The sequence below is a fragment of the Danaus plexippus genome, chromosome 31, assembly GCF_018135715.1.
Source record: "Danaus plexippus chromosome 31, MEX_DaPlex, whole genome shotgun sequence".
Lineage (NCBI taxonomy): Eukaryota > Metazoa > Arthropoda > Insecta > Lepidoptera > Nymphalidae > Danaus > Danaus plexippus.
In genome coordinates, this window is record NC_083558.1 from 2,308,745 (window position 1) to 2,322,400 (window position 13,656).

General features: G+C 33.9%; 2 protein-coding genes across 2 annotated transcripts; one reads left to right on the forward strand and one right to left on the reverse strand.

Annotated features, from left to right (window-relative positions):
* Nucleotides 1-542: 542 nt before the first annotated feature.
* LOC116778521 (uncharacterized) lies at nt 543-3,054 on the reverse strand. The gene is made up of 3 exons (XM_032672547.2): nt 2,847-3,054; nt 2,198-2,317; nt 543-1,864 (listed from the first exon to the last, which is right to left on the reverse strand). The coding sequence occupies exons 1-3, from the start codon at nt 2,979-2,981 to the stop codon at nt 749-751; spliced, it is 1,371 nt and encodes a 456-aa protein (XP_032528438.2). The 5' UTR covers nt 2,982-3,054; the 3' UTR covers nt 543-748.
* Nucleotides 3,055-6,050: 2,996 nt separating this feature from the next.
* Nucleotides 6,051-13,506, forward strand: LOC116776151 (zinc finger protein ZFP2-like). Its single transcript, XM_061525893.1, has 13 exons — nt 6,051-6,437; nt 6,887-7,018; nt 7,640-7,745; nt 7,992-8,123; nt 8,767-8,939; nt 9,208-9,338; nt 10,618-10,692; nt 10,829-10,961; nt 11,188-11,306; nt 11,744-11,876; nt 12,231-12,344; nt 12,498-12,695; nt 13,297-13,506. Exons 1-13 carry the CDS (start codon nt 6,324-6,326, stop codon nt 13,489-13,491), a joined length of 1,755 nt encoding a protein of 584 aa, XP_061381877.1. The 5' UTR covers nt 6,051-6,323; the 3' UTR covers nt 13,492-13,506.
* The last annotated feature ends 150 nt before the right edge of the window (nt 13,507-13,656 follow it).

Sequence of the window (13,656 nt, forward strand, 5' to 3'; positions counted from 1 at the left end):
GTGTAATCTGTAAGTAGAGCCTAGCTCTAGTCATGTTACTACAGATCGAACTTGGGCTGGCTCGACCGGTGGAGCACCCTGTGGAAACGGTCTCATAAATTCTCATAACTGATAGATTGTTATAGAAATCTGTATCAGAAAATTTTTTTCAATCTTATAAATAGTTTTTTAACTGATAAATTCTGATACCCAGTTAGCTGTTTAGTATCAGAATTTATAAGACTTTTTCCACAGGGTACCACCCTGTCACAGAAGATCGGCGCGAAGTAGCCTGTAATGGCTGCGTTTCGTCCGATGAGTTGGTTAGTTGCCCTTTCCCTACTCCTACGTTTTTCCTGACATTCCCTTATTCCCACTCTTCCCTATTCCTAAGAAAACAAGGTTGGCAACGCATCCGCAACGGAGATGTTGCGGATGTCCATGGGCGACGGTCACTACTGCCCACCAAGTAGGCCGTCTGCTCGTTTGCCACCTTTAACATAAATATATATATATTTATGTTTATGTTATTTTGTGAATGCACAAAACAAAGAAAACACAACTTTGTTTTATATTTTAATAATCTTAATTTAAACTTAACCTATAAATTAAATACATTACATATTATTATTTATATAATTTTTGTACTTAAATCTATAATAACTGTCATAAAAATAAGTAAATTATCACACGGATTAAGTAATCCTGGATTGTCATCACTACACGACCATATCGTCCAAATATACAAAAAAAAAAGTTAAAACCAATGTCATAATTTGTTCAAATCGTCGAAGCAGGTTTGAGTTTCGGTGGAAGTGAAACTCATCAACGAATCACTATCTTGACTATGAAATCTATGAGTCTGTGTTTCAGTGCTCGTGAGTGTACAGAAATTGCTATTGGAATTTGACGGAATGCCCTCAAGGCATCTATTCGGTTTGTGAGTTTCATATAAGCAGAGGCAGGTTTGAGTTTCCTTCATGCTCAGATCTGGGGACTGAGTCTCTGAGGTGATCGTTTGCTTGTTTGATCTACTGAGTCCAAATTCCAAGGGAATCGTCTGAGTCTGGATATCAGATAGTGATACCGTCTCCGAGAAGAAAAGATCGTCCTCACTGTTCTGTGATTTAACAGACAGGATATCTTCGAACACAGTTTGAGTGGATATTTCGTCTTTTTTGGTTTCATCCTGTTTGTCGGCCAGCCACGAGGGCAACGTCACATCGTTTTTTATCTGCCTCTTTAATTCGAACGTCTGTGTCGCGAATGACCGCTTGGGACTATCGCATGTCAGTTCGGGATTTTCGTTGTGGGCCCTTAACTTCTTTGGTTCTTCAATTTCAATCTTCCGCTTCTCCGCTTTCCGCTCAATCTTGTACTGTTTGTGCAAATCTGGATGTTTCCTCAGTAAGTGTACAAGTAGCTTTTCGTTCGTCTTATACTGTATGTCGCAGACTTTGCAGATGTAGATGTAGTTGCAGGTCTTCAGGTGTCGTCTGAAGTCCTGATCGCTGCTGAATGTTAGGTCACAATTGTGACATAACAAGTTTTTAGCCTTGTGGACTTTGAAAATGTGCTGATTGAGATACTTCCTGCCGGAAAAGTATTTGTCTTTACCGGATAGAACATTGTAGGGACAATCGGGAAACGAACAAAAAAACTTCATATTTATAATTATATTGCCATGAGTATTGTGTTTCTTCGCCATGTGGCTGATCAAGTCGTTCTTCTTCACAAATGTGTCGCGACACTGGTTGCATGGTAAGTATAGTTTTGACTCCATGTCCGGGGCTGTTATTTTAAATGTTAATTCATTTTCATTTATTTCCAATGCTATTGAGTTCTCTTCTACGTCCTTTTTGGTGTTCGGTGTAAGTGATTTTTGCTGTGAAAAAAATTTAAAACTCAATTAAAAAACATGGCCAGCTTAGTTAAAAGATTATTCTTAAAAATCTTTGAGCGATATTAATTAAATTTATAACAAAAAGTCTCTAAATAAAAATAAATGTATAAACTATATCTACATATATTTAGAATTAACCAACACTGAATTGTTAAAATAACTAAAAGTAAGAAAAAAAAAATATTAAATTTAATAAAATTAAACTGTTAATACATAAAAAAAACTTGAAAAGCTAGTTCGTCAACATTTCCTATACTATCATTGGCTTCACGTTGATTTTATATTATTATATATTTATTTATATGTATATTGTACCCTCATATCTTTCAGCAAGCGATCGGACTGGCGACATTGTTGCACAAAACTCCTATAGTTCAGAACCAGACCCTCGCAACTGGTGCAGAGCAGTTCCGTTATATTATCCGATCGATTTATCTGTAATATAATGTATGTGTGTAAATATAGACATATATATGTGAAGGTACTATCCAAATTCAGGTCCCAGGTCACAGTTCTATCATGGGTGCCTCTTTAAGGAAAGCCGAGCCTCACAAATTGGCTTTCAATTAATTCTCTGATGGACAAACATGTGCCAGAGCTCAAGATTATTCATACCTTGGCCCTTTATTGTTCTTTATACATGAGATACATAGATTTGTCATAGACATACATATTACAATAGAGAGATTTTGTGCATTAAAATCACCTCAATATTACAAAAGCATCCAAAAATCAAAAAAAAATTACGTTTGTATAGCTTCCTTGTGTATTACTTTATAATGTCGTAAAACTATAACCGAGTCCCTTTTTAAAATCTTTAATATTATATTTAAGATTTAAAAAAAAAAAAACTCTTTGGTTTAATTAAATAAATATACGTTATCTAAAAAGGTTTTAGTGTATTAGTTAGGAACTCTTTATACATTTCGGCAGAATACGACATAAAAAAAAATTAAAAACAAACCTGTATGTTGGTTAATTTATAAAAATCTTCAGCGTATCCCCATTCCGTCATATTTTTCATATCACCAGAAGCGGCTAGACAACTGCGACATACTAATGATACATCGTTTAAAGGCAAATCCATTAATGTAGCCATTTATTTTATTGTAATATTTATTATATTCATTTGCGACTATTTATTTATATAAATTGTTTGTGACAGTAACGCAGGTGTTGCAATATTACTAGTGTACACCCATAAACACGGGTGGTTGTGATAAATTACCAATTCGTTAAATTGAAGGAAAACATTATGAACTATACAAAATTCTTATTTAGTTTATACATACTTAAATTTCACAATAATTGTATTTTTTATTGGAACATTAATCAATTTATTTAAAAAAAATATGATGACGGTATGCGATAAAAAGGCTTGAATTTAATATGACATAAAAAATCTACATACAGATAAAGGTAGAACTAAATATTGTAACTATTCTGCCAATAAACTAGACTATAATAGAATAGAATAGACTTGTAAAAAAATGCGGATAAGTAACGCCATAACAATAACAATTTTGATAATTAAAAACATGACAAAGTTCCACTTTTAAAATTAATTTACTTCGATGTTTTGTTATCGTAATGATGCAAGTATAAGTAATTAGTTTAATAATTAATACTTTAATTATAGTTACCGAAACAAGGTTTAAATAATATTTATTTAAATTATTTAACTTCGTTCTTGCGTTCTTATAAACGACGTTAAGGCATTTTAAAAATGAAAAGTATTTTATACAACCCTCACTCGATTTTTTGTTATAAATAAAATATACCGCAATTCATTGAATCAATTTGCAAATCATAGATAAAGTAGAGGACAATGAAATTTAAATCCGAATAACACAATCTAGAATAAAATCCGTAGGAAAGGTCAACTTATGTATGGTGTCTACATTTTGACCGTTATTTCCCTCGTTGATGCCATAATATTTCGCTGGTAGAGATTTGAAGCGAATAGTTAGTAGAAGGGAAATACCCGATATATATGAGACGTATTTGTTATGAAACTTGTGTACACACATACATTATAAATTGATATAAATGGCCACCGGCCACTCCCGGATATAGAATTATTGTAGTACAGGACCATCTATTATATTTATTTAATATTGTATTTAAAAACGTACGTACGTAGTATTTTCAAAATATTAAATCAGTTAATATTATTTTGTTTTTCCAGTATTCTTTAGCACACCAACAGATAGACTTGTGTATTACATATGTACATACTTTATTTCACACATAAATCAATACAAGAGTTCACAGAGATGTATAATTTCATCCCGTTTAAGATTAAGTAAAAGATTTTTATCAAAAAACAACGAAAATATGATCGCGACAACGCATAGTCATCCGGAAATATTGGTTTCATTTAAATGAATGCTCGCGAAAGTCTTACCTCATTATGCGAACCATGCGGACTGGAAATCGCCAAGAAAATACGCCGGTTAGAGTACCTCAAGACGATAAAGGCTAAATCATTACCGTCCTAGAGTTTCCTTAAGAGACGCCGGGATCGCGACATCATACCAACGTGTACCAAAAAAAGACATCGTACATAGCGGCAGGACTCCACCCGGCAAGTCAACGAAAATATTATCGCCCAGCCGCAGCTAACAGCTTTTTGGTCAATTTGACAGGAAATAAATACCACTCGCTAGTCGCTAAGAAATCACCAAAGCTTTACTATTGATTGTACAGCGACTGCTTGTTTTGGTCGATACACCGATTATATTACTAAGCGTAAATAGATTTATTTGTAATATATTATTAATGACCTCATTCACGAATAAAATTATATATGTGAGCACTGATATCTATAATGTTGGTTAACATTTAAATAAACTAAATGAGAGCATCAAAATACTAACATATTTTCACCATTGTTACGTACGCGCTACATATTATAAAATAAATGAACATCGCCGGGGCAACATCGTTGTATGGATAAAATATCATATAACGAGTGACGCCGCTGACTCCGAAGAACGAACACCAAGCCGTGTGAACCAGAAGTTTCCTGATACCACACAAGCTATGGAATGGGATTGCTGTCCCAACATCGGGCCAATCATGTAGTCTTAGGTATAGGTTATAAGTTTTAATATGTAATTCTTATTATAATATACATATAAGTAGTTTCGTAGTTTTCCTGGAACCTCCGGTTGCCACTTTATATAATTCCATCACACTAATGTTACGTATTTATAATTATTGAATGATTTCAAGAATACAATAAAAAATACTATTGTAGATAACACAATTCAGGATTTAAAGAAAATTTTTTCAAGATTAAGTTTTGAAGTGAAATTTCTTTAGAATCGTTGTGATTTCAAACCTGATGCAACGGAAAAAACGACAGGTAAGAGACACAAATACAAAAATGTGTAGAATGAAGCCGGTAAAGAATGAGACAGAAATATACATACTATTTTATATATTTTTTAAGTTATCAGTCACTTAAATATAATACAATATACGTTTGACTTGATTTTTACTTGGTCATTTGTAATAAAACTTAATTTAAATATTTTATAGTTTATTGATCCTAAACAAAATAAATTCAAAATTATGTACTTAGATTTCATTTAATCGAAACATTTAAAATATTTTAATTTTTTTATTTATTGAACGGGTTACTTGAGTATTGTGTGGAAGAAATACGACCGTAACTATTACATATGAACAATTATATGAGTGTTTATTATGTGACTGTCAAAACATTATAGTTTTTATTTTATCTTACTTGTATTATGTATAAAAAGTGAAAAAATTTTATGGTCCGCCAACTCCAAGAAATATAAAGCATAAGTATAAAGAGTATACTAATAAAAAATTTAAGAATTTATTTTTCTCCTGTTAGTAAAGAATTTGAGGATCGTGAACATATCCAAATATTACGATGAAGAATAAAACATAATGTTTTAGTTTCACTCTATCATTTTTTATTATTATTATTTGTTTACTATATCGATTACAGTTAATTAACTCTATGTAACTTTATAATAATTTCCTCTTAACAATAAATATCGATATAATATAACGCGATTTTTCATATACTTTTCATGAGATACGGTAACTTGTGATTTTGTATACGGCAACCCTGAAACTTCCATAGACTATGCAATATCCTTCAAGAACAATTCATTGTATTGTTTTTTTTTGTTAGTACCTTATGTTTATTTTTGTTTGACAATTGTCACGGTCGGATAATATACCGACATGTAATATTTACATACATATTTTAAATGAAATGAGAATCAATTAGTAATATTTTACAACAGTAAATATGGATTTGTGAGCAAAATCAATATTTTAAATAAACGACCAACGATGAAGTGCTGTTTAACTTTTAAGTAAAACCTGCAAAAAAGCCGGCATCGATCTGAAGTTACGAAATAGCGCCAATAATTTTGATGTATAATTAAATGCGATGGAGGTCACGGATAAAAATTTATGTCGGATATGTTTATATTCTCAAAGTAAATTATACCTCATAACAGATACAGAGTTGCAGGAAATATACGAGAAACTAACTGACATCAAAGTAAGTAATCCACGCGCTGTTCGAGTAATGTGTTTATACATCCCATGTTATGTTTTAATTTTGACACATATAACAAAAAAGTTTTTATATTTTTTATAAAAAAATATTAATAATTAATGCCTTTGCTTATTGTTTATGACTATATTAATTTCTTAATTGTCTTTAATTTCGGGAAAACGAATTTCTGTCCTGTAAAAATCGGTCATAAGTCTATACTTTTAAATAAAGAATATACAATATTTTTAAATGTTATAACTTAACATTAGCAAAAAAATACATAAAATATATATTATTATAACAATTTAAATAGTCAATTGTATTTTGTGTGTATATGTTTGATTTAATTTTAGTATAAATTCTAAAGTAGGATTTCTCAAGGCTTTATACTAATGGACCTTTGCTATACAAACACTATAAATATATATATTGAGAAATGTCCTTATTTACAGATACTCACAACAGATGTCCATCAGTATGTCTGTTTTCTATGTTACACTGTATTGAGACAATGTCGAAAACTAAAACAACAGGCCATATGGTCGGAGAAAGTGTTAAAGGAGAATGCCAATGCTAGTATTGAGGTAAGTTTTGGAGGTATGTCGTAATTTATACAGACATACATTCATATTTACAGGAACATATTTATATGAAGAAGTTACGAGTTAAACATACATATGAAAATTGAAAATTAAACAATATTCTAATGATTTTGGCTTTCTGCTAGATAGCAGTGTTTTTATGTACAGTACTTAAGGAAATGTGATGGGAGAGCTTTGGATACCTTGTCGAGAGGGTTTTGTCATGATGTACGTGTATTTAACAAAGACAAAGTGTATATAAGATTTTCATAGAGATACATATTTTATAAAATGTGTTTGAAATACAATATATATACACATATACACGCTCACACACACAGTGCCATGACTGACACACACATATATAAAATAAACATCACACACACACACACACACACACACACACAATACGTCAATCCGTGAACACTCCTCAATGTGTGTGTGTGTCACTGATTCTTAAACATAGTGACGTTTTATTATACTATTGAGCAAGAAATAATCAATTGATTATCATTGAACTGATATAAGGATATATTATTTTAAAAAAAGATACTTTTTTATACATAACAAAAAAAAAATATATATATATATATATATATATATATATATTTAACTAATTTTCAGATACATCATACATTCAGGCTGAGCAAGTCAAATATAATGACCGTTGATATAAAACCGGAATTTGAATCGGGAGTCAGCGATGTAGTTATTAAGAGGGAAGTCGAAGGTAGGTCAAGATATGTTTGTCATGTCGGGACCTTTGATGTAATGTGTTTTATTTTAGTTAATGTGCCGATTTAACTTAACCCGTAAAACAAATATTTTGCAAGTTAATTACATAGGGAATTGTTTTATGATAATTTATTTCTTATATTAAGCTAACAAAATACGAAATTTAGTCAAAATTGTTCTGTAGTTATATGTAACAAACAGACTGACATACTTTAATTTTATATATGTTTATATTTTCCAGACATTTATACAAGTGATGTGGAAACTCATACAAAAAATGATTCAGAAGCCAACGAGAAGACCGACTCCGAAGATGACATTCCACTGAAGAATATCAGTTCTAAGAACAAGGATGTAGTCGGCAAGAGGAAAGGTGGGTTCAATGCTGTTAGAAAGAGATGGCGATAGATTACATATGAATGAAAGAAAGAGGGGGAATATAGCAACAGTAATATTTGATTTATTTGTACTTGTGATGTTAGAAAGAGATACCTGTAGGCTGTAGAGGACGAGAGAGAGAGAGAGGGGTTATACAAAAACTTATATTTTAAATATAGATATCTGTAAATTCGATGTAAGAGAGAGATAGCTTTAGCTTGTAGAGAATGAGAGAGAGGGAGAGGGAATATACCATAAAAGAGCTTAAGAGTGTGTTTGTTTGATTGTATGTGCTAACTCCAAGAACCAGTAGACCAAATGGAGAAGAAGAGTGGAAAATATATAAGTCTCTTTTTATAAGATGCTTCATAGTAAAGATATTAATTTCTTAAACCAAGTCTACCTGAAAAAGTTTAACGGAAATAACTTTTTTCATAATGTACTAAATAAATTAAATGAATGTTTGTCTGTAAGACTGAGTAGCTCAAGAAATATGTCTGCTAGTTGGTGATAAGGGGTGTGGGGGGCTATACAAATATATATATATATGTGTATGTATTTGCGTACGTGCGTGTGAGTGTTCCAAATATATATTTGAATATTAAACTATTTTCAACAAGTGTCATTAACATTTCTAGAAAGAATAATCAACGCCAAGGAAATAATTCTGAGCCACGAGGAACAGCTCCAGGAGATGATGGAGCGATCCAAGTCTGAGAACTACACTAACTCACCATACAAATGCGATCTGTGCTACAAGGGGTTCATTGACCCAACCGCTTTTGACAAACACAAGGAGAAACACGATAAGGTAACTTAATATTTTTTTCCAATAATTTAAATAAAAATTAAACCATTATGACCGGTCAAAAAACATTCAGACTATTTTTCTTTCTCATTGCCATCCAAACTGAACTAATATATAAGAGATACACGGATATATCATCAGAATATATTTGGAACCCAAACTCAGAGACTTGATATATAGTGGGAATATCCCTTCCACCACCAGAGGTCATCTTAGACTGGATCTGACGATCCACCCATATGTATAATATTAATTATATGGTCTGCACCAGATAAGCGGTCCGTACAAGTGTGGTATATGCCACCTCCGCTACCCCAGCACCAAGTCCCTGAGGGCGCACACGGCATCCACACACTCCAGGAGGTACCAGTGTGACGTGTGTCCCTACAGAGCTCATACAAGGTACACATTAGTACACACACGTACAAACACACACACACACATATATGTATGTATATAGCAAGTCCTTAAATGCTAAGGCGTGAGTAATTCCTATACTCAAGTATAGTAATATCTTACTCATATTTCAAGTCGGGAATCATTCTGATTCTTTACTTGAAATGACCATTAAAGAGGGTGTAACAAGAATCGCGCTTGACAAAGGAAAGAAAAGATAATATAAAAAGATAATATCAACCAATCAAAGCTGTTGTTACTGGTGGGGTTAAAAACAGAAGAAGGAACAAATAAAGCAGAGAGATGGATAGAAATAAAACACTCGTGGTCAGTCAGAGAGAGAGATTTGTCTGTTCGGTCAAGACAGTGGTCAAATCATAGCAGGTCTTAAAGTGCCCCGGACCCTGAGACCCTGGAGCAGCAAAACACCAGGAGTCACTTAAGACATCAACTTTCATGAAAAATTTACATAACCAGATAGGACCCATCTCGTAGAAAAATAACTGACAAAGGCCATTAAATGTGGGAACAGTTTAAAATATCTGTAATATATATTTTTTTGTTTTCGCTATACGACTTCCAATTTAAGATCTTGATTGGAAGAGTCGCCAAAAAACAATTCTATTTTCGAATTGCGAAAATTTGACAATTTTTTTTAATTAGATTTGAATAAATACACATTATTTCATAGAAGAATAGAAAATTCTATTTCGGCTGTTTAATAAAAGCGACGTCAGCCACTCGAATCCGTCCAGAAACCGTCGTGTCTGTAGTGATCCGTTTAAAAATTTAATTATCAGATATAATCTATCAATTGTAAAAAATATTCTGTTCTGTGATTGTATGTAACGATCCAAATTGATTGGGTCATATCGTCTGTGGAAAAAGAATTAAAATTAAATGTACAAGGCTGACTAAAAAAAAAAATAGTCACCGAAAAAAAAAAATACAAAACCTACATATAAATAAGTTATACATTACAATACATGAAGTAATCTCGAACGCTCACATGACAAGGCTATTGAGGTACACACATGGCATGCTGGAATTGTGTTACTTTTAAAAGAAAGAGACAGCATGAAGAACGAAAGGCGCTAGCGGAAGCGAGAACTAGTGTGAAAGATTAAAAAAGCAAACAAAGTCTGTGACCGCGTTAGAGGGAATAGGAATAAAAAAAGACATTACGCAGTAAAGACAACTCAGGCAGCCTGTCCTTAGACCGAGCAAGTCCAGTCCCGATACTTCCTAAAGCTCTGTATTCGTGATAACAGATATTATATTACAGGAATCAAGCCGTGGAACACGAGAAATGGCACAAAGGACACACATACGCCTGCCAGCTGTGCGGGCTCACATTCAGGTGAATACACACACACACACACACACACACATGATATACGTGTAATAAACACTTACACACACACACACACACACACACACACACACACACATATATATATATATATATATATGTATACGTGTGTGTGTGATTGTAGCAAGCCAAGTACATACCTGACGCACATGAGGAAGCTCCACGCGGGGGATCACGTGTGCAGGCAGTGTGGGGACAGCTTCTACAAGAGGCGAGGGCTCATGATGCACGTCAGCAAGTCTCATCGGAGGGAGCAGGTGGGTGGATAGGGTCTGGGAGATGGGTGGAGGTCATTTGGGCCGTTTGGTAGAGTTAGGTTAGGTTGGATTGCTTGTTAGGTTAGGTTGGTGATAGTTTGCTTTGTTCAAAGTAAGACTTTATTCACAGTGTGATGGTGTCAGCTCATAGATATTTTGATATTCCCTAATATTTTATTGTTAGTAACATACTCGAATAGGTTCATTCTTATCTTATGGTTTTCAGAATAACACAGAACCTCCCCCCAACTGCGTGTGCAAGGACTGCGATATACAGTTCACTAATATAGATGCTTACACCAGACATCTGTTGATAACGAACAAACACACACTCTTCAACGACGAGTAAGTACATGTATACACACACACACACACATATATATATATATATATATAATCGTGTAAAGGGACATAGGCTAGCTTTCATCCCGATCCCGAAACTACACCGGTTAAATTGGGCACCACGTTTGTATCCCGATAGCTTTATAGTTAAAGTAATCGGGTTATAAACATATTTCATCTTCACCCCGGTCCCGGAACTGCGCGGATACAGCCGGGAAATACGGGAGCAGTGGCCGTAGTGGCGGAGAGCGGCTCTGATTGTTCACGCGGACGGAGTCTCGGTCAAAAACTTGTATATATATACCAAAAGTCTTCAAAATCGGTTTAACATTTTGGTGTGAAAACGTAACAGACAAACAGACAGACTTACTTTCGCTTATTATATTATAAAACACTCTTAATAATTAAATATAGCCTTTATACAGAATATTGATTTTCAGTTCCCGATGTAAGGTGTGTGACCAACAAACAAACAATCAACTGAACCACGAGCGGACGCACGCGCGCCAGCTGAAGCGGAGCGCCGACCCGAGCTACAAGACGGCCAGCGACTTCAAGGTTTCCTGCCAACAGGTAATCATATTACGGGATGATTACCGACTTATTACTTGATTACCAGGAAAAATAACAGATTTTAAAATACGGCTCATACATATAAATAATAATGAAATATATATATATATAGCTAATATTAAGACGTATTTTATCAAACAAGTTAGATTCACAGCCTCTCACTATATCCTGATAATTTTAATATAAATAAAAATTAGAATATCAAACAGTTCATACAATATAAGAAATAAAAAAAAATCTATTGTTATAAAGGCAAACATTACGTTATGTGCATTTGCTATTAGATTTCTGTCAGGCGTTCATTATAAATGTCCATTGTGAGGTAATATATGTATATATATTTGTTCTTTTCAGTGTGAAGCAAGTTTCTCCAGCCGGAGTCAGCTCCAGAACCATATAAAGAGAGTCCATCTGGGAATCAAATATAATAAGAACATAGTCTGTGAGACTTGCGGTAAAAAGTGTACTGTGAGTTGAATGTTAAATACATATGTATATATATATATATATATATATATATATGTATACTACTGGAATAAAACTAATGTACCTATTCCTACCTATATATCTTGCATAATCTCATCCAAATAATATATATAGTAACAAGAGTCTTACCCTCAGTCCCGGGCTACCCTCGGCTACCACCAGCGCCGTCACACCGGTGAGAAGCCGTTCCCCTGCGACCGGTGCCCCGCGACCTTCTCCAGCCGCGAGTACCTCCGGGTCCACAGTCGAAGCCACTCGGGCGAAAGACCTTACGTGTGCGCGCTCTGCGGACACGCCTTTAGCCAGAAACCTGCACTGAACAGACACTACAGGGTGAGACAATGTTACGAGTGGCGCCATCTACTAACTGGTTATAATACAATATGATCATTAGAATTATTTTTATGTCTGATTATAATTAATACTGAATCATTGTTATTTTGAAATGGCAACATTTAAATGTCGACTTCTATTTGAAAACTACAAATACTGGCTTCAGCCATTTTGTAGGACATTACCGGAAGTAACTCCGGACATTGAAAAACAAATCTCGAACGATAGTATAGTACGGACATTTATAAGAACTACATACATGGAGTGGAACGATGTATTATATACTATGTCTTAATTGTTATCATAACATTCAACTATCATTATAGGAAAGTTTCATCATTATCTGTTCAGTATAATTTACATCTCGTCTGCGTGGTCACGGTTGTAAAGTATCTGAAACGTCGACAGTATGCAGTCTTAGTAATAAAATGACACTTAGTCAACGAAAATATTAGTATTATATGATTAAAATTGAAAATTAACCAAATATAGGCAGTGTACACACATCCTTACAAATATTCTTTGTTCTACCAACGACCTACAAAATATAACTCAAATTTTTACAACGCTACTTAAGTATGTCGTTCATGTTATGTTCCAGGTCCACACTGGCGCTAGACCCTACGCCTGTCACCTGTGCAGCAAGAGCTTCAGTCAATCCAACTCCCTCAAGGTCCACATCAACACCGTCCACCTCAAGATGCCCAAAACCAAGAGGAAGAAACCCACAGATAATACAACCGATACCACATATATATATTGTTTTATTTATCCTTACTACACGTTCAAACGTTAAACGTAATACGGACAGTTTACAGTCTGCTATATATGTAATATGTATTGTTAACTCTCCGTGCGTAGTATATTGTATTTGACAAGTGACTTATCTTGGCAATAACATTTGTCGTGTATTGTCTAGGCGTCTCGACAAACGCTGAGGAAGTTCCAGGTCTTCGTCTTC

Bases quoted from the DNA above. Each gene is read 5' to 3' on its own strand.
- LOC116778521 (XM_032672547.2), bottom strand. From the start codon at position 2,981: ATGGCTACATTAATGGATTTGCCTTTAAACGATGTATCATTAGTATGT. The intron at 2,318-2,846 runs GTTTGTTTTTAA...ATTATATTACAG, and splicing joins ATAAATTAACCAACATACAG to ATAAATCGATCGGATAATAT. The intron at 1,865-2,197 runs GTACAATATACA...TTTTTTTCACAG, and splicing joins GCTTGCTGAAAGATATGAGG to CAAAAATCACTTACACCGAA.
- LOC116776151 (XM_061525893.1), top strand. From the start codon at position 6,324: ATGGAGGTCACGGATAAAAATTTATGTCGGATATGTTTATATTCTCAA. The intron at 7,746-7,991 runs GTAGGTCAAGAT...TATATTTTCCAG, and splicing joins TATTAAGAGGGAAGTCGAAG to ACATTTATACAAGTGATGTG. The intron at 10,962-11,187 runs GTGGGTGGATAG...TATGGTTTTCAG, and splicing joins AGTCTCATCGGAGGGAGCAG to AATAACACAGAACCTCCCCC.